This window comes from Schistocerca cancellata, chromosome 2 (assembly GCF_023864275.1).
Source record: "Schistocerca cancellata isolate TAMUIC-IGC-003103 chromosome 2, iqSchCanc2.1, whole genome shotgun sequence".
Lineage (NCBI taxonomy): Eukaryota > Metazoa > Arthropoda > Insecta > Orthoptera > Acrididae > Schistocerca > Schistocerca cancellata.
Window position 1 is genome coordinate 747,119,436 of NC_064627.1, and position 22,495 is coordinate 747,141,930.

General features: G+C 38.5%; 1 protein-coding gene across 1 annotated transcript in view; it reads right to left on the reverse strand.

The window, feature by feature from the left end:
- The window catches only part of LOC126162561 (uncharacterized), a 113,948-nt gene extending 91,922 nt beyond the window's left edge, over positions 1 to 22,026 (reverse strand). The window contains exons 1-4 of the mRNA XM_049919150.1: positions 20,857 to 22,026; positions 10,898 to 11,116; positions 10,212 to 10,521; positions 8,481 to 8,884 (exon numbers count right to left, since the gene is read on the reverse strand). Coding sequence (XP_049775107.1) covers positions 8,481 to 8,884; positions 10,212 to 10,521; positions 10,898 to 11,116; positions 20,857 to 21,767 — 1,844 coding nt within the window. The 5' untranslated portion in view covers positions 21,768 to 22,026. The remainder of the gene's footprint in view (positions 1 to 8,480; positions 8,885 to 10,211; positions 10,522 to 10,897; positions 11,117 to 20,856) is intronic.
- Positions 22,027 to 22,495: the final 469 nt, after the last annotated feature.

Here is a 22,495-nt window from a genome sequence, read left to right on the forward strand (position 1 = left end):
ATTGAAAAACTCAAATTTAGACTCCAGAACTTTAATGGGTAAAAGGTGTAATTAAAAACTGATGAAAGTGATTTACTTGAAAATATTTCACAGGTAAACTAGTGATCAAAAACTTCTGCAGTGACACAATTCTAGTTCAAAATTCATTTAAAGGAGGAAATTCAATAGGGACTACACAATACTGACATTAACTGGTTCAAGTAATTAGCAGCAACTAATCTTATCAACAGCCTATGTAGCACTCAGAAATGCCTTTGCTAATGAAAGAAAGGAGAACTTGACAGAACTATGTAGTCATAAACTCATTTTATCTCACTGAATGTATCCCTCATCAAATACATCTGTAAACATCTTTGAGTTTATACAGCTTAATTATCTATTTAACAGGAGACATGTTTATTACTGGCCTGCTTGTATAGCTCAATGCACAGTGCCAAGTTTACAAGACAGGGAAGTGAATCAGACCGGGTTAAATTCAAGAACAACAACTATTGGTACAATTCCATATGAGTTTGAATGTTTCTGCTTTTCCTATCATTTTAAGGGATACATTTGGGAGGACATAACACACAAAATGAATTTTCGCACTGGAGCAAAGTGTGCATTGATTTGAAATTTCCTGTCAGTTTAAAACTGTTTGTCAGACTGGGACTCAAACTGAACCTGGGACTTTTGCCTTCTGCAAAAAAGTGCTCTACCAATTAAGCTAACCAAGCACGACTCATGATTCAAACTCACAGCTTTATTTCCACAGCAGCCCATCCGCTACCTTTCAACAGATCTCATAGTGTGAGGGTGAGTCATGAGTTGTGCTTGGATCAGTAGAGGGCTTGCCCGTGAAAGGCAAAGGCCTCAGGTTTGAGTCCCAGTCCTGCACAGAGATTTAATCTGCCACTGCATTCTGGAAGCAATCCTCCAGGCTGCAGCTAAGCCATGTCTCCACAATATCCTTTCTTGCACAAGTGATAGTCCCACAAGGGATGCAGGAGAACTTTTGTGAAGTTTGGAAGAAGGAAGGAAGATCAAAGTTTAATGTCCTGTCAACAGCTAAGACATTAGAGATGGAGCACAAGCTCGGATAGTCTGAAGAATGGGGAAGGAAATTGGCAATCCCATCAATTGCCTGACTGATTTAAGGAAATCATAAAAAACCTAACTCTGGATGGTTGGATGCAGAATTCAACCATTGTCCTAAAGAACGTGAGTCCAATGCAGTAACCACAGTGCAGCCTCGGCCTAGCTTGGTGTGAAATTTGGAAAGTAGATGATGAGAAACTGCTAGAACTAAAGCTCTGGGGTAGATCATGAGTTGTGCTTGGACAGCTCAGTCGGTACGGCACTTGCCCACAGAAGGCAAAGGTCCTTGGTTCAAGTTCTGGTGCAGCAAGCATGTTTTAACTTGCCAGGAAGTTTCAGGATATAAAATGTTGCCAGGCACTTCTTGGAATGTAAGGCCTCAGAATTTTAATGATTAGCCTCTCTGTGGTGCATAATGATTCTCTTGTAGTGTCTGCCACTGAAGTTTGATGAGCATCTACATGGCAGTCCCCCAACTAATAAAATGCATGACGGAACACATAACTCTTCTTTGTATCTTCCTATTAATCCGGCCTGGTAATGTACCCAGCCCTATGAGCAATACTCAAAAAATGATCAAATGAAGGGTTTGTAAGTGATTTTTTGAACAAGTGAATTACATTTTTGTAGAACTCTTCCAATGAAGAGATTGTGTTGGCATTTGATTTTCCTACAAGTAGTTTTATGTACTCATTAAACAATGGAAAATCCACCTGGTTGGAATGTCAACAATTTAAGGTAAAGATAAACAGCTACTTACCATAAACATGACACATTAAGTTGCAGATAGGCACAATTAAAAGACACTTACACATCTGCTTTCAGCCACAGCCTTTGCCAGAAAAAGAAAGTGAAAGAGAAATACATGCACATTCATTCACACAAGCAGACAAACCTCACACACACGACTGCCACCTCCATCAGCTGGTCCGAGCAGCCGGAGCAGTGGTCGTGTGTGTGTGTGTGTGTGTGTGTGTGTGTGTGTGTTTTTCTGTAACAGTTACTTCCAAAGGTGGATATCATTCAAAAGTTAACATCACTTTCAGTCTTATTTCTGTGCCTCTCAACCACTTAATGCCTTACCTTTACTACTTCCATTATTCATACAGTTAATACATTTTATCAGTAAAAAAGTATAATCTTCCACAGAGGAGCTTTGCACTACTTAAAACGAGAATAACCCTTAGGAGTCATACAGCCAAGATATTTGAAACAATTTTACTAAATCGAATAAGCGAAAAGATAGAAAAGGAGCCGAGTGAAGAACAGCATAGGTTTAGGAAAGGAAGAAGCACGATCAACCTGATATTTTCAATCCGTCAACTGTTGGAAAAAAGTTGGGAGTATAACAAAAGGGTGATAATAGTTTTTTGTAGACATAGAAAAGGCATATTACTCAGTTAACAGGGAAAGACTCTGGGGAGAAATGAAGAAGATCGATATAGAAGATGGATACATTAATGTAATAAAGACAATGTACAGAGGACACAATTGTAGGATTAGAACACCATTGGGGAACTCTGAATACTTCGAAATAAGACAAGGACTTAAGCAAGGAAGTATTCTATCTCCTGCACTTTTTAATGTTGTGATGGAGGGAATGAATAGTGCCATTAAAGATATAGTAAAAGAAAAAGACAAAAAGATGATTTTTGCAGATGATATGGTAATATCGGGTGATAAAGAGGTAGATGTACAGTTAGAACTTGATGCGTGGAAGGAAATAATGAAAAGGTATGGATTAAAAATAAATAAAGATAAGAGTGAAATAATGGTATTTGGAAGAGAGAAAGGGATCAACAGAAATATTACCTTGAATGGAGAACCCCTCCAAAGTGGTAGAAAGCTTCACTTACTTAGGAAGTAAAATATCTAAGGATGGAAGAATAACCAATGAAATTAATAGGAGGTTACAGAAGGGAGACAATTTCTGCCAACAATAAAACACCTGATTTGGAATAAGGTATTTTAAAAACAAAAAAAAATACGCCTTATGTATAAGAACTATTACTTCCCTATTGTCACCTATGGTGGAGAAACATGGACAATGGCAGAAAGGGACTGGAGCAAACTGCAAGCAGGTAAAATGAAATTTCTCAGAGCAGTTAAGGGAAAAACAAGAATGGACAGAGTAAGGAATGTAAAGATTAGAAAGGACCTTAAACAAGAAAGTATGAGGGAAGAAATTGAAAAAAAGAGATTAAGGTGGCATGGACATGTTAAGAGGATGCATGGGCAGAGACTCCCCAAAATTATTGAAGAACTAAAGATGGATGGAAAAAGACCTACAGGGCACCCAAGAACACGGTGGAAAATGGGAGTGAGAATATCTGTGGAAAGGAGAGGTGTGACCTGGCAGCAAGTGGAGGATGAAAAGTGGTGGGAGCACTGAGCCAAATGGAGAGGACTCGTCAGCACCCAGACCCAGCAATAGCTGGAGTAGGATACGGATACATAGAAAACGAGATAACAGCAGTTTGCTGGATGAAGCACTACCAAACTAAGGGAATGGGAAATAGTAGAATATATGAAAATCTGCAGCTACATACATCAAGCTGCCATAATGTGCATGTTGGTGGGTACTAGTCATTTCCTTTCCTGTTCCACCTGCAAATGTAATGAGGGAAAACTACTGTCTACATGCATCCCCAGGAGCCCTCATTACTCTTCTCTCTTTACAATCACTATGCAAAATGTATATGAATCTTCACTCAGCTGCAAATGCTGGTTCTCTAAATTTTCTCAATACTGTTTCATGGAAACATCATCTTGCATCCAGGGACTCCCATTTGAGTTCACAAAGTACCTCTGTAATGCTTGTGTGTTGGTTGAACCTAGCAGTAACAAATCTTACAGCACACCTCCAAATTGCTTCAATGTCTTCCTTTAATCCGATATGGTGAGGATTCCAAACATTCAAGCAGTACAGAACAATAAGTCACACAAGGGTTCTGCACAAAGTCTCCTTTACAAATGAATGGTTGACACTGGAGTCAACCATTCATCTGCCCTACAATCAATCTTCCATGTTCATTCCACTTCATGTCCCTTTACAACACTACACATAGATATTTAATTGCCATGATTGTGTCAAGCGGCACATCACTAATATTGTATTCAAAATTAAAAACTGTTCTTTCAGCAGACATACTGCATGCAGTAAGGGCAAGGGGGAACATCTGAATGCAAATTAATAAATCATAGCAATATAAGTACAGTACTACCAATGGATTTGGAACAAACTAATTAATAAAAATTCCTACTAAAATAAAGAGGGACAAAGAATGCAAAGACTACACGACACTGAGCTTCACATCTCTCACTTCTAAACTAAGAATAATGTATTACCAAATGGAGAAAAAAAGCTGTGGAGTACCTCTCAGAGTATCAACCCAAATTTAGAAGGAACGAAAGACACAACGAAACCCATTCCAAGCCTACAAATTATCATCAAAAAAGCTCTTCAGTTAGACAAAGATCTTCTGATTGCTTTATTTTCATAAATACGGCATTTGGCAATGTCAAATGGTATATATTTTTCAATTCTACTATGAGAGTAGGCTATAAGTGCAAAAAAATTGTTTAGCAACTCTACAGAACAAAACATCACAAACTAGAGAAGAAAAACGGTAGGAAAGAAGGTTATGTTTATCATCCCGTGAATGAGAATTTCATTAGAGATGGAATATAAACTCTGGTTAAGGAAGAATGTGGCAGGAAACTGGTTAGTGTTCCTACCTAAGGACAGTTTACAGAAGCAGTTTAGACTGTTTACAGAAACCATGGAAGACCTAAATCTAGGTGGATAGACAGACGTGTAAACTATCACCCTCCCTGAACATGAGATCAGTTTTACCTCACTCAGTAATTTCAGTGGGGTAGGGAAAATAAATCAAGTTAAGACTGCAACTTACCACCATCACTGTTTAAAATATATATTTATGGAGTAACTGAAGAATTTCAAACCCAAAATGCATATAGTATTAAATTACACAGAAAAACTTACAACAAAGTCAAAACTGCAGACTGCGTGGTATTACTGGTAGTAAAGAAAATGAATTACTTCCTAGTTGCAAAATGATATGAGCATAATTACGACAATAATGAACATAATGAAATGTATATGGAAAATGGAGCAGAATGGTAACATCTGGTTAGGTGGAAGGAAACTAGGACACAAAAACAAGTTCTGATACTTGGAAGACTTAGGTTTTCTGATGAAATACGCACAAGAAGCCTCTGGAATAGAATTGCTCAGGATAAAGAAGCATTCAGTATGAAGTAATATCTGCTGACACCTAGGGCTCTCTTATCAAAGTAGTTATATAGTTTGTAAAAAGTTTTCTTGGGAGTATAGCAACATATTAATCACAAATCTGAATCTTGATGACAGAAGATAAGAGCCGTGAAGCTTTGAGGTGTGCTGCTGGTGCCACTTGGACAAGTAAAAGAACAAATGAAGAGGTATTAAGAAACACAGAAGAGGAACATAATTTAATGACAATAACTGCAGAGAGATGCAACAGTTACATCAAACATTAATTATGTCGCATCTCGGTACACTATTTTAAGATTCCCACTAACTGTAGGGTTGAGGAGACCACTAACTGTAGGGTTGAGAAGAGAATTGACAATTGACTGAAGCCATGAGGTGCATCAGAGCAATCTACGAAACAGTTATAAAGATGTAAGAGAACCCAATTATTTTAAGCCCTTAAATTCCCATTACTGTCACTACATAGGTGAGATCAAATGGGGCAACAACAATCACCTGGAAATGTGGCACAGATGTTGGATATTATGCCTACTCCTTGAACCTCAAAGAATTAGTAAACTCTTATAAGAATATAATATTCACAAAGGCTACCTACAGCTAACCAACAGATCACTTCTGGGAAATCCTGCAATAAAATGTTCATGGGTACATTCTATTCTAAAATGATTGAAATACCAGCAAGGTTGTTGGAATAAGTATTAAACTAGAAAACGTATTTAATGTTGTAGCTGGTGGTGGCGCTGCTGTTGCTGTTCTGGTCTTCACTGTGAAGGTAGACTGGTTTGATTCAAATCTCCATACTAGTCTATCACAAGCAAGCTTCTTCATCTCTAAATAACTGCTGCAACCTAAATCCATTCACAACTTCATTTTTACCCCATATCAGACTGACGATTTTTTATATCTAAAAACAAAGAAGATGTAACTTACCAAATGAAAGCGTTGGTATGTTGATAGACACACAAACAAACACACACAAACACACACACAAAATTCAAGCTTTCGCAACCCTCGGTTGCTTCATCAGGAAAGAGGGAAGGAAAGGGAAAGACGAAAGGATGTGGGTTTTAAGGGAGAGGGTAAGGAGTCATTCCAATCCCGGGAGCGGAAAGACTTACCTTAGGGGGAAAAAGGACAGGTATACACTCGCGCGCACCCACACCCACACCCACACACACACACACACACACACACACACACACACACACACACACACACACATCTGCACATATACCGACACAAGCAGACATATGTCTGCTTGTGTCTGTACATATCCACATATTGTGTCTGTACATGTACGGATGGATGTGTGTGTGTGTGTGTGTGTGTGTGTGTGTGCGCGAGTCTGCTTGTGTCTGTATATGTGCGGATGGATATGTGTATATGTGTGTGTGTGTGTGTGTGTGTGTGTGTGTGTGTGTGTGCGCGCACATGCGAGTGTATACCTGTCCTTTTTACCCCCTGAGGTAAGTCTTTCCACTCCCGGGATTGGAATGACTCCTTACCCTCTCCCTTAAAACCCACATCCTTTCGTCTTCCCCTTTCCTTCCCTCTTTCCTGATGAAGCAACTGTGGGTTGCGAAAGCTTGAATTTTGTATGTGTGTGTGTGTGTGTGTGTGTGTGTGTGTGTGTGTGTGTGTGTGTGTGTCAACATACCAACGCTTTCGTTTGGTAAGTTACATCTTCTTTGTTTTTAGATATATTTTTTCCACGTGGAATGTTTCCCTCTATTATATTCATATCCGACTATTTTTTATGGTTTAAGATGTGTGTATCAATCAATCCCTCCTTTTAGTCAAGCTGGGCCATACATGTCTTTTTTTCCCAGTTCAATTCAGTACCACCTCATTAGTTACTCAATCTACCCACCTTATTTTCAGCATCTCTGTAGCATCATATTTCAAAAGCTCCTATTCTCATCTTGTCTGAACTGATTATAATCCACATTTCACTTCCGTAACTGACCACACTCCATACAAGTACCTTCAGAAAAGATTTCCCAACACATTTATATTAGATTTTAATAATAAGCTGTTTTTCATAAAACTTTACTTACTACTGCCAGTCTGTATTTTATATCTTCCCAACCTCAGCCATCGTCAATTATTTTGCTGCTCAAATAGCAAAACTTCCTTGCCTAATTTCCTCTGCATCATCTGATTTAATTTGACTACATTCTATTACCTTCGTTTTACTTTTGTTGATGCTTGTCTTATAACCTCCTTTCAAGGCGCTACCCATTCCATTCCACTGTTCTTCTCAGTCCTTTGCTGTCTTTGCTGCTCTTACACAGAACCCTGAAGCACTCATCTTTGATCAGTAACACACCAATTCAATCTTTTCCTACTCAAGTCTCAAACCCTCCAGTGCTGCTTTACTGAACAGGCAGATACCTCAATCTTTGAGCTTTTAGTCTTCCTACTGCTGGCCACATTTTCCAGAATTTATCAAATTCTGTGTCCAGCTTAATAATCCCTCTAGCTCTACCATTCTGGCCTTGGACTGGCCAATCGTGGTCCTGTCATCCTCAGCCAATAGTGTCATCTGAACAGAGTGTGGAGAGACATGGTGTCAATACTCTCTTAGCCATCATCAGGTCTGCAAACCTTGGGGCCACTACTTCTCATTCAAGTAGCTCGTCAACTGGTATCACAACGCTCAGTGGACCACAATCCAGTCCTCTCACCAAGGAGAAATCCCTCGCAGGACACCTGATACCTGGGTCCTTCGCGTGGCAGTCCACCAACCTCACCACTATTACAGTACCACTATTACAAATCAATTTTGTTTTATTCCAGTCCATTGCATCCGTGTTCTTGTTCAGAATTACGTCCCTAACAACACACAAGTTTCCAATTTTCCACATACTCTAGCATTTCTCTTCACTTATAAGAAAGAATCTACTGTTTACGAGTCTGAGGTACTACAGCTTTTAACGATGTTACCTACCCATCATATCATTATTTCCACTTCACTTCCTCTGTTTAATATGCCATTAGTTAGGAGAATTGTAGTTGCATATAATCATAGATGACAAATGATGTTCAAAAGACAATAAAATCATTACACATCAATACAAGTAAATGTAATTCAGACTACAAGAAATTAAGTGCACAAGATTTTTACCTGTAATTTGTTGTTTCCGGTAAGCGATGATCTGATCGGTAACATATTACTTCGAGCCCAAAGCGATTGTTGGTTCCACTTTCTTCCATGAAAGCTTGGCACATCATTGAAAAAGATATATATGGGTAAAAGTATGACATTCCCATTTTTGCCTCATATAACGTAGTTGATAAAACATCCCATAATATCTTGAAGAAAGAAAAATGATGAACAGGAAAAGAAACAACAGGAATGTTCATGCCACGCACTGAAACATTATATGGGCCTGTCAAAGGAACATCGAGTCTATTCCAAACCATTGGTTCACCCTCACGAGTTGAACTCTGCCAAACACTCAGTCGTACATGTGGCCCAAAATGCTGCACAATTTCATGATAATCTGGTACTGGAAGCCGAATGTACACCTAATGAAAATAAGGAAATGATGCAAAAACATGAGTTTAATTTGGTAAAAATAAATAAACACATTCTCTATTTCAGATAAACAGAATTAAAGAATTTATGACACAGTTTTAAAACAATGGCCAGCATTGTTAGCTTAAATAGTTGGAAATAATCATTCTACGTCTACAGTTGCCAATCCTTAGTAATAGTATAATATTTAATTAAAGTTTATCTGCGAGTGAAATGGAAACTTTAACTTTCAGATCTATGACTTATCATCCTGAATATTAGGCAGTGTACAAGACTAGAAACTGAAATTTTATAGTAATGATATTGGAGATAAAGAGTCCAAAAGTTAAATCAGCAATTATGAAAAAAGGCGGTGGTCGGCAACATCACCCAACAGCAAACCCGTAAATTATTTGAACGAAAAAACCCTTTTATATGAAGAAACTGGGTGGAATGGCCCTGTGGTTAAAACACCAGGCTTGCTTCAGGAGGAATGTGGTTCAAATTCCTATCAGTCCTTCAAGATATATCTTTTCTGTGTCTGTGAAAGGGTCACACATCTTTCCTTCAACCTTGGACAACTGAAAGTGTTTTTAATATCCTTTATTTTTGAAGTATGTTAAATTCTAAGCTTTTCTTACCACAGCGAGAAAATGAGTATTGCCTATTTCTAAAATGTGAGACACTTCATAATTCACATGAGTTTTGTGGTATGTACCTTTTATTCCAGCTAATTTACCACCAATTTATGCAGGACTTCACCCATTTACCTTATTGCTACGAAGCTCTTTATTATGGGTTTGATTTCAAATACCTTCGCAATGACACATGAATGTCATTTTTGGATCACACTTTTTCTTACTTAAATGCCTTCATCAACAAACAACAAATCTCTAAGATGCACTTTTCACTTTCTCAGTCTAAAAGTGCTTCAATGGAGAAAAGTATGGAAAATTACACTCTTACAGCCTGTCAACTATGAGTTCATATGAAACAGAACGCAAGTATTTTTGAGGAAAAAAGCCCACTGATTTAGGAAACACTCACACAGTGCCTAAACTGAGTCTCATTTGAAATTTTCAGTTTCTCTTTTACACGATAGTTACAGTATTTGGTACTGGAAAGTGTTTTATTGTCTCTCTACAAACCAACATAACTCCTTACTTGGAGAAAGCAGCACTGGAATTTTACACAATGTGTTAAAGAAATCCCTCTGCCTCTAATGGAGTCTTATGTAGTTACAGTTAGGTACAAGATACATCAATAAATCAAATGTTATCACACAGGCACATGAGTAACAACATGGTACATTTTATTAGTTAATGACACCTCACTTACCGGCTCTCTATTCTGATCAAACTGATGACCATGAGGACCCAACATGATGACGGGGGAAGCTAGAGCGTATGCATGGTGTTCTCCTGTAGTAAGCATATGAGGTTCACTATCAAACAATATGCGCAAGTATGCATCAAGATCATGCTCTAAACATCCCTGAGGAAAAACTACTTCAACACCAGGAACTTCTTCCAGGTAAAGACGTCCTCCACGGCGACTACGAATGTGTCGCATAACTTCTGGGTATGGCTCTTCCATGATTACAGTGAAGAGACTGAAATGGCCTGCTGTTATCACGAGATACCCATTGCTGTGGTGGAGAAAGAAATACACAAAGTTATCTTCTGATGGATGGTAAGAAAGTGGATAACAGGTACACAGGATCGAATGTGCATGCACACAAAGGAAGAAACAATTTAAAAAAATAATAATGATGATGATAATAATAATAATAATAATAATAATAACAATAGTAATAATACCATTCTGATAGAGGAAACAGACTTACTTCTGCTCACTACAGCTACAATAAAGTCTTGTTCATTCCTGTGGTAGTCGTGAGAATGAATTATTTAACTGCACCACAGGTGCAATTGGTTTACAATTGTTACACTTATTACTCACACAAACAAAAAATTAAGGATAAATTATGCGATATCATATAAGAACACTGGCATTCATCCTACCTGTATGAATAATCCTTCTGGGGTAGCCTTTTCCAGCAAGGAAGTTCGCCATCTGGCGTATTGCTGCATAGACAAACAAGCCATTTTTCATCCTGAGGTTCAATGCTAAGTGGAATGGAAAGAAGTGCTGGATAACTCTCATGAAAATGAACACCATGAGGTTCCACAGACACCACAGGACTAACATGGTGAACACGCATACTTCGTGACAATCCATGCCTGAAAAATAGAGTCAAGAATACTAAGTAACCAAATCGGACATGGTATTTCATTGGCAGTCAAAATGGTTAGCTGAAAACAGTGGAATATTATACAGTACACACATTATCTCAGTCTAACATATAGAAGCAAATGCCGTTGCAATAACTAATATTTAAGTTCAGTACTACCTAAAGATACATATAAAAGTAACAGTATATAATACCATCCTAGTTTTCAGAAGTATTAATTCCTTCCTTGGGGAGGAGTAGGGGGGATACATTTGCCACAGTTAAAGAGGAAATACAGGTCACTCAGGCCCAAGGATGACAGGGACTCATCTGTAGTGAGGATGTTGGGCTACCATGCTACGCTGTCTCCAGTTGAGATACATTTGAGTGAATCTAAGTACATTCCCGACACCTCAAACCAGGAAACTTCTATATACTATCTAATGATGTCAAAATTCAAAAGCTGTAGTTTGTTGTTAACAGAGCAAAAATCAGATGATGGATTATTATATCTGTTACACAGTCACGTAGCTGCAACTGTCCGTATGATGGAAGAAGTGACAAGTTTGAAAATTATATGTACCAGAAATTACTGCTAACAAGAGATTGTTATTCAAAACTGTTTGTTATAAAAAAAAATTATTTGCTCTTAACTGTGAATGGCAGTTCTGGCATTTACACAGTTTTCAAATCCTTGGAATGAATAGCAGGGACCAAGTACATACAAGATCAAGTGTCATGATATCATTATCTTTCCTCTTATGCAATGATGTATACCCCAAATTAATGTAGAATGTGACATTACAGCACCTACTATGCAGATAATTTGGCATTTAGGTAGGAAGCGTTTTATATATTCCAGGTGTTTGAAAATGCCACAAATGCTGAAACTGGGAGTCAGAGTTAAGAATATATTAAACATTTTACAATGACCAGTTTGGAATAACGACCTTCTTTGAAAAATTTCCACTGACTGAGGAACCAGCTGCAGCAAAGTTCATAGTGTCGCAGACATGGAGTTATCACAAAGAACTGTTGCTGTAACAGCTTCAAATGTAGACCTGCATGATGCGATTGGAGTACCTTCAACAAGCAAGAAGTGCACGTTGAATATCACTGTCCAACGGGTAACAGTGTGCAAAAATCAACCGACAAAGCACTTGATTTAAATCACCAAATTGAATTACTTACTGATTGGGAACAAAAAAGAGAGTTCCCAGTAATACTGTGTTTATATATTTTCTAATACTGTGTTTATATATTTTCTATGAATGGAACAACCTCTTAGCAATTCCACAAATTCTGCACTGAATACCTCCTGAAAAACAGGACTCATAGCACAATAAACTTACAGTATCCCACATAGTTGCAGTCAAGCCATCACTTTCAGCTGAGGGATGCAACAGTATACTGAAATGTTACAGACAGCATTTGAGAGAACACATACCATGAAAATTCTCTATCCATATCATCGTTTAATGTATATTAAGTGAAGTGACTTACTGCAGACAAACTCAAGCAAAATCTTGTACTAGTAGAAATTGTAAAGATTTAACCAAACCCGACAAATTTGAAGGAATAGTTGATCTTGGCCAAAACTAATTATAACTGAAGATTTACCAGAGAGTACCGTGATATGGCGCATACAGTGATGTGTAGGTGGGGCATGGAAGTAGGGGACAGTGAGGCAAATTGTATGATGATACTGTCTCAAATATAGCAAGGAGGTTAAAAATGGATGTTATGCAGATATGAACAGATGTAAGCACAAGACAGACTAGCACAGAGAGCTGCACTGCTTGTGTCTATAGAGTTATAACAACATGCAACAATTACCAATACACATATTATTACTGATAAAACAGTTAAGCAGTTCATTATTCATTACAATCAAATCTACAACTCTACTCTAATGACCATGAAATTTTTTTAAAGGAAACTGAGAACCTTGAATTCCAATGTATAATTAAACACTTTACTGTTTTGGAATTATGGGCAGTTTATATAATGCAGCAACTGCTGCTTCTAGCACGTGCTAATGATCATTTGAATGATCTCCTGTTACCTCCTAAGGATTTTTAATGAGACATTTACCTACACTATGAAATGCAGGAGATTGGGGGCGGGGGGGGGGGGGGGGGGGGAGGAGGAGGAGGAAGATATGAATATGAAAAAGAATGTGTATACTATGCAGGAAAGGGTCTCCATTACAAATTCAGAATGTTAATACCAATATGACTGATGATGAATTAGCTTTAATCATCACTAGCCTCTTATCAGATTATAAACATTATTTACAATTTTATCACAATTACATTTGTTTAGTATTTTGGGTGCTGTTCAATAACTTTGTTCATTGCTCAAACTGAATAATTTTAGTAATTCAAGACACAAGATATTGGTTACTCTTACAGTAGAATTTTCTACGTGAATGTTGAGATACAAAGATGCTTATCTGTCCTAACACACTGTTTATGATAGCCTAGTATACGGTTATGTAAAAGATTTAATCAAGAGTGTTCAACCCCTCAACTATTGCCCCAAAATTAGAAATTGTTTAATCAAACACTTGAGAAACAGTTTGCAAACTGTCCCCTACTATTTTAACCCAACACTTCATTTAACTTTTATCTGGAAAACTTCCGTGTCGCATTTTAGCACACAGTTACAAACTAGCAACTTTCTGACTGGTTTCACACTCAAGAATTGTCTAGTGACTTTTCCACATGCCCTAGGGCATGCCGTATGATAGATAAATTTTCACAACTCCCACTTTGTGCACATTTAAAATTTAATTTAAACAGCTTACGGATTATCTAAGAAGACAGGCATTCAAATGCTCATTTATTCCTTGTGTAGTGATAGAAAAAGCCTACAACAACATTAAATGGAATACAGTCTTTGAAATTCTGGATGTAACAGGTGTAAAATACACAAAGCAAAATTTTACAGAATCCAGCCTGCAGATGTAAGAGTTTAAGGACATGAAGAGAAGTTTTAATTTTGAAGGAAATAATCCCCAATGATATTCAATCCGCATGTTGAGCAAGCAGTAAGATAAAGCACAGGGGAATTTGGAAAGGGGATCAAAGTTCAGAGAGCAGAAATGAAAATTTTAAGGATTGCCAATGACACTGTAATTCTGTCAAGAGATAGGAAAGGACTTGAAAGAGCAGCTGGACAGAATGGACAGTGTCCTGAAAGGAAGATATAAGATGAACATCAACAAAAGTCAAAAAACAAGTGCGCAACAGAATGTAATCAACACAAATCAAGTGATGCTGAAGACATTAGATCAAGAAATGAGACACTAAAAGTAGTACAACAAAATAGCACAGTCTGGTTAGTAAAATAACTGGTGACAGCCAAAGTAAAGAGAACATAAAATGTAGACTGGCAATGGCAAGAGAAGCATCCCTGGATAAGGTAAATTTGTGAACATCAAACATAAATTTAAGTGTTAGAAAGCCTTTTCTGAAGGTATCTGTCTGCTGTGTAGCCTTGAACAGAACTAAAACATGGATGATAAGCAAACTGGAAGAACAGTATAGAAGCTTTTGAAATGTGATGGTGCAGAAGAATGCCGAGGAGTACATGGGTAGATTGTGTAATGAAGATGTAGATGTGCTGAGTAGAACTATAGAGAAAAGAAATTTGTGACTCAACTTGACTAATAGGAGAGATTGATTGGTAGGACCCATTCTGAGATATGAAGGATAAGTAAAACAGTCAGCAATCCAAAGATTGTTTTGAACACCACAGTGCTTTACTAGGCATGGTCCTGCTGGAGTTGGTACAACACTGGCCTTCTCCAACTTCTGAATTATCAAATGGCTTTGAGCACTATGGGACTCAACTGCTGTGGTCATAAGTCCCCTAGAACTTAGAACTACTTAAACCTAACTAACCTAAGGACATCACACACATCCATGCCCGAGGCAGGATTCGAACCTGTGACCGTAGCGGTCGCGCGGTTCCAGACTGTAGCGCCTTTAACCGCTCGGCCACTCCGGCTTCTGAATTATCCAGCCAGTTGCGGATGCACCCACAGTTTAATGTGAATTCCAAATCATGGTGCAACTTCGCATTTTTCACACGAACAAACATTGCCAGAGATGAAAGATTTGAAAAATGACAGATAAAAATCCTAGGATTGACCAGGAATCAAATCCAAGACCTTTAGACTTGTAGTCTAGCACTTTACCCACAGACACTGAGCCACTCTGAGACACCAAGAAATCATAAATTTAGTGTTGGCGAGAACTGGGGAGGCTGCATTAGTAGTTTTCAGATGGAGAGGCTTGCACAAGGTACAGTAGCATTGAGAGCCACATCAAACCAACCAATGTTCAGAGTGAGAACAACAACACACAGAAGGTTTTAAAGAAAACCAAGATGAAGGTTGGAAAAAAACACAGGTAAGTTATAAAAACTTTAAAGTTTTCCAGTGACAAAGTATTTCCCTCAGAGACAGCAAAGGACTTGAAAGACCAGCTGAACTTAATATATACCATCATGAAAAAGTGATTGCAACAAAAACAAACCAAGAGTAATGAAGTTAGGGAATAAGATCCCAAATATAGTAGCACTGCCCATTCAAGTCGAGTCGCATTTTGCAGATAACGAGTCGAGTCGCATTTTGCAGATAACGACGGTGCTGCACCGCTGGCCGCCGATAGTGACACCCTGGTCTTGATCTATGGGCTGGCATGGCAAGACGTAAGAGTTTTACCATCCACGGTTGCAACAGGCGACATATCTGGACAATTTGAAACAATGAATTCACTGAACTATGTGAGATAAATTCAATTATTATTGGTACCATACCCAAGTCCCATGTTCATTCCTCCGTGATCCTACAATCCAGCTGACCTGATAGCACTGCAAAAAGAATCCTGTGTTGGATTTTTGAGTAAATGGTGTACTGCAGCTTTTTCATTGCATACTGTTGTTAGTAACTGTAGGTGTAATGAATGGTAAGAAGTGAACAAAACGAACTGTGAGTCATTGTCAGTGGCCAATAAGAGCAGTCATTTATAATTTCCTGTGGTTCATAAATGATGTGAGTTGGTGTTTCTCTCTATTACGTTGGAATTTAACCACATCCTCGGAATTTTCAGAAAAAAATAAAAAATGGGACATACAAGTAGGTTATTGCAATGGTGAACATATATCTTGGGCTATGATGGCAATCATATTTTCATGTTGAGATTCATTGGCTTTTCCAACTGATAATCAAATTGTCACATTCCAACCTAACCTAGGCATTGTGCTAAGCTGCAGGTGTATCTGTCACAACATCCAGTTTTCTTGACAGTATCCATATAGAAAACAAATCAATTCACATATTGAGCTAAAAGTAATCGTTAGATTCAATGAGAATCATTGGCTACAGTATACTACCAACCAAAGGGCTATAATGGATGCAAACAAACTGCTAACAGTAACACACGGTGAAAGAACTTAGAACACGCCACACTGATGCAGATTTTTATATCATCATCATCATTTTCTTTTTCAATACTTTTACTTCTGTCTTAATTAAGAACATCTTAAATAATACAATATGTTGGGGGCAAGTGATATCATATCATTACTGTCAATAGCTCAGTGTTAACAGTCAATTTCAGTAAATTCAATCACCATGCATATGGGCTCCCTTAGTAGGCTATGATAATAAGATAGAAAAGAGTATCAAAATAGCGAACACGGCTTCCACAAAAGTTCAATAATTGCACATGTCAGGTCAGAAAACTAATGTCTTGAACTCACAAATGAGATTCATTAAAATTAAATAACATGATTCATTAAAATTAAATAACAGAACTGAAAGATAGAGATAAATTGCCTTCAAGACCATTTAAACACACAACAAAACAAGGGAAAAAAGTATAGCTTGAACAATAAAGGAAAATCAATGATCACTGACACACACACACACACACACACACACACACACACACAAATGATAACACCTGCCAGTCATAGCTACACCACTATCCTGGTATCTACATTTTTAATAGAAATCTGTTGATCTACCTCCAAGCTTCAGTTATGAAAGCTTACACTAACTAGTATTAAGGGCAACATCATCCTGTATGAGCAAATCTAAGTGATAACTTCCAGACTAAGCACCCACAATAATTGTATTTCGTTATCTGTGATGTAGACTCATATGTTATCCAAGCCATCCTCCACCTCAAAAGTAATTATGTAAAATAAAGTACAATCAATACACATAAATGATCCTTTGAGTATTACTGTAACTCTGTAAAGACACTGTGTGATAGCCACAAGTGTATTTTCTAAATTTTACTCAGTTCAGCCTAATTAGGTCTAGGAATCTCAGTGCAGATGATACTGTAACAGATCCCCAGAAATAAACTGACATTATACCAGCTGTCATGTCACCTTCCAATACATGTATTCAATATCCACAGTTCTGGTTTTGCCGAATCCAACAAACGTGATGATAAAAAAACTGGGCTGTGATGATAGACTGACATGTAGATTTGCTAGAGATCTATGTCAGGTTGGGAATTGTCAGTCTGGTTGTGAGTTGGCAAGGCCAAAAAAAAAAAAAATGTTGTTGTGACTGACTGACTGATCTGTAGCTTAGCCCACGTGAAAAAAATCAATAGCATCACGTTACAATCATCATACTGTTTATGGCATTCATCTCAAGTCTTCTATGTGGCTGGTCAAAGCTGACAATGCATATTGAACATTTCTCTATATTCATCTGATGAACAGAGATAAATACTGCATGACACTGTACACACGTAAGTGTAAAGATGTTTAATATTACATTTTTGTTTTGTCATCTATATGTTGAAAGGCCAGACAAATGTGTAGTTCCTGAAGAGGGGCAGCAGTATTTTCACTAGGGCAATAGTCTGGATGATTCACTGATCTGACCTTGCATCCACAACCGGAGCAGCCTTCCTGTGCTGATACTGTGGACAGCTGAATGCAAGGGGAAACTATAGCCAAATTTTTCTCAATGGCATGCAGCTCTACTGCATGTTTAAATGATGGCGGCTTCCTCTTGGGTAAAATATTCTGCTGGGATTACTCAGGAGGATGTCGTCATCAAGAGAAACAAAATTGGCGTTCTGTGGACTGGAGTGTGAAATGTTAGATCACTTAATCGGGAAAGAAAGTGAGAAAATTTAAAAAGGGAAATGGACTGGTTGAAGTTGGATACAGTGGGAATTAGTGACATTTGGTGGCAGGAGGAACAGGACTTCTGGTCAGGTGAACACAGGGTTATAAGTACAAAAATCAAATATAATGGAGGAGTCACTTTAATAATGAATAAGAAAACAGGAATGCGGATAGGCTACTATGAACAGTATAGTGAATGTATTATTGTAGCAAAGATAGACACGAAGTCCATACACTACACAGTAGTACAAGTTTATATGCTAATTAGCTCCGCAGATGATGAAAAGATTGAAGAAATGTATGACGATATAAAAGAACTTATTCAGATAGTTAAGGAAGACGAAAATTTACTAGTGTTGGGGGAACTGGAATTAGATAACAGGAAAAGGAAGAGAAGGAAAAATAGTAGGTGAATATGGACTGGCATAAAGGAATGAAAGAAGAAGCCACCTGTTAGAATTGTGCTCAGAGCTTAATTTAATCATCTCTAACATTTGGTTAAGAATTGAAAAAGAAGATTACATGGAAGGGACCTGGAAACACGGGAAGGTTTCCGACTGATTATATAATAGTTAGGAAACATTTCCAGGGACACATGTGGACTCTGGCCCGAATTTATTGGTTAAAAACTGTAGATTGCAACTGAAGAAAGTGGAAAAAAGGTTGGTAATTAACGAATGGGACCTGGATAAGTTGAAAGAACCAAAAGTTTGTGAGAGTTTCAGAGGGAGCATTAGACAACATTGACTACAACATTGGAAAGGAATACAGTAGAAGACAAATGGGTAGCTTTAAGAGATAAAATAGTGAAGGCAGGAGAGGATCAATTAGGTACAAAAACAAGGCCTAGTAGAAATTCTTGGATAACAAAAAATATTAAAGTCCATTAATGAAAGAGAAAATATGAAAATGTAGCAAATCACACAGGTGAGAAGGAATAGAAACGTTTAAAAATCAAGAGTTCCTATGGGAAACCAGTCCTAACCAAAGAAAGACAGCTGAAAGGTGGAAGGAATACACACCGATCAGCCAGAACATTACGACCATCTACCTAATAGTCGATATGTCCACCTTTAGCGGGGATACCAGCAGTCACATCCTGGCATGGAAGCAATGAGGCCTTGATAGGTCTCTGGAGGGAGTTGGCACCACATCGGTACACACAGGTCACCTACTTCCTGTTAATTCCTAGTACAGCACGGGAGGGGGGGTGAGCTCTGACATTACGTTCAATCACATCCCAGATGTGCTCGATGCAGTTCAAATCTGGTGAGCTGGGGGGCCAGCACATCAATTAGAACTTGCCATTGTGTTCCTCAAACCACTCCATCATGATCCTGGCCTTGTGTTATGGCACATTATCCTGTTGGAAAGTGCCAAGAGTATACATCATCTGCAACCAGTGTATGATACTCCTTGGGTGTCAGAGTGTCTGGCACGAGCTCCACTGAAGTCATGGATGCCCACATGAAAGTTCCCTGGAGCATAATGGAGCAGCTGCCAGCTCCCTCTGGCCCACAGAACAGGTGTCAAGGAGCTGTTCCCCGGAAGGTAACGGATTCGTGTCCTTCCGTCAGCACAATCAAGAAGATATCAAGATTCATAAGATCATGCAACCGCTCTGCTACTACGCCAATGCCTAGTGCCGATGGTCATGTGCCCATTTCAGTTGTAGTTGCTGATGTCATGGTGTTAACATTGGCACATGCATGGGTCGTTGGCTGCGAAAGCCTATTGTTAGAAGTGCTTGTGTGTTCAGACACATTTGCAATCTGCAGACCATTAATGCCTGATGTTAGTTCCGCCCACAGTTCGGTGCCTGTCATATTTTACAAGTCTGTCCAGCTTACAATGTCAGATATCTGTAAATGAGGGGTGGCCACCCAACCCCACAATATCTGGACTTTGTGTCACCTCGTGTTCACCAAGTGTTGAATACACTCACCACAGCACTCCTCGAACATCTAACAAATTGTGCCGTTTCCAAAATTCCGTTAGAACTACTAATAGCCTTGGGAGAGCCAGCCATGATAAAACTCTTTCATCTGGTGTGCAAAATGTATAAGACAAGCAAAATACCATCGAACTTCAGGGAGAATGTCACAATTCCAGTTCCAAAGAAAGCAGCTGCTGACAGATGTGAAAATTACTGAACTATCAGTTTAACAAGTCATGGTCACAAAATACCAACATGAATTCTTTACATAAGAATGGAAAAACTTAAAAGCTGATCTCGGGGAAGATCAATTTGGATGCCAGAGAAACGTAGGAACACGCGAGGCAATACTGACCCTATGACTTACATTAGAAGATATTTTACTTAACCAATGTGAATTAATATTTTCTCCCTTTTATAAACAAGAAGGACAACTTTTTCTTGTACACAAATGGAGAATTTCACACAGTATTAAAGTAAGCCTAATCAGACAGCTTTACAGTATGATATTCTAAATTTCACTCTTCTTCTCCTTATGTGGGCCACGCTTCTTCGAATTTTTATACATGAAGCAGTTTTCTAGTAATTCCTACCTTCCAGCCTTTTCAAAATCATCACACTGTTACAGTAAGTAGTAAGGCAATTACCTGTAAAAATTGCTGCTTTCTCCAGACTTCACATTAATTCTGAATTCTCCTTTATAGCCACTACTGTTTATTTTAGGAATGATCGCTGTGACCTGACCACTCTTCAATAATGTTACTTCTACACTCTCCCGCAAATGCCTGTAGTAACGCTGTTCTGCTTCAGAATCCCACTCGATTTTGTTTTGAGTTTCGCACTCATTCCCATCAGAATCCCAAGCAGCACATGACAGATCAGTTGGTTTATTATCAAGCTCCTCAAAATCCTGCTCCTGGCCAGTCACACTACCAACACTGCTTGACCCACTATCTAGTTCAGTTACTCCAGTTATGGATTCACATTGACAACTCTCTACAGAACTAACTGGTGAAAAATCGTTGGCTGCTGAACAGTTCCTCGATCCTTCTGACGCAGTTCCGTAATCGCTAGTGTTGGCTAGGTTCTCCAGCGTGACACACCTCCCACCAGTGGATATTCTCAGTTCTTTAGGAGCAGTGCGCACTTCACTTTGTATATTATCTCTTCCTAGCGCTTTTCGCTGCGTTCGTGTAAGTACACCAGAGAAAATATTTCGCTGGACGTGGCACGGTGGAGGTTTGATAGGTGGCTTCATCAGATGCTGTTCTGACGTATCGGCACCCACTTCCAGACTCTCTTGAACATTTGACACCACGTATCCGCACGTCTTCTGCCATAATTTTGTTGCACTTCGAGTCACTCGAACATGTTTTCCGTATGACTTGTCTTCGTGTTGATCTTTCACCGTCCTCTCGCACAGTCCAGCATCCAGGACACCATTTGATCGAGTAACTCGCTTTTTATTGTGCACTGCACTTTCGTTTGAATCAGCAAACCCTGCAACTTCTGATTTTTCCGTGGGAACACAGGACCGCCTGACATCTCCCCTTAACATCGCAATTACACATAATGCTTGTTAATTTACTATTTGTTGTGCACCAAGTTTACAGGCGGAACCGTTTTCTCATGTCAGAATACAATTTTTAACCACACTTCTCAGACATACGATGAAGAAATCTTACAACATTCCGGAACACGCATACTACCAAACGTCTACAACACATAAAAATATAATACACTGCTCATTATCGTTAAGATTTCGAACTGAAAAACACATTTAAGCAATATTGTAAACAAGACGCTTTCTCCACTGGCAGCCATATTGCACTAAAATTCAATCATGATGGCATACTGTTACCAACATTGTCCAGCCATAATTAACCGTTTCCACCGCTTGCATGCTTCCACAAGCGTCGTTGCACTGACAAAATATACGAAATAAAGAGTTACGTGAGCAGTTTTGACAGAATTGTCAACACAATATAACATTCACTTAAAAAATTATAATGTTTATTTTCACAAAATTTTGGCAGCACTGCTACTTGTTATGATGCATGATCTTTGCTTAGTAAGTAAATAGTAGGGGTAAAATGTCAGGCACTTGCAAGTTCAAACAAGTTGATGGAAAGCGGCAACTTTAAAACATTATAATATAATGAACATAACGCAGAAGATAGCTGACACGGACACAAGAGATGCTCACTTTTGTCCAGTAATACTACCACCGTATGTTCCGATCCGCTATGGCTGTATTGGAACCATTCCGGCATTTGCTTAGAATGA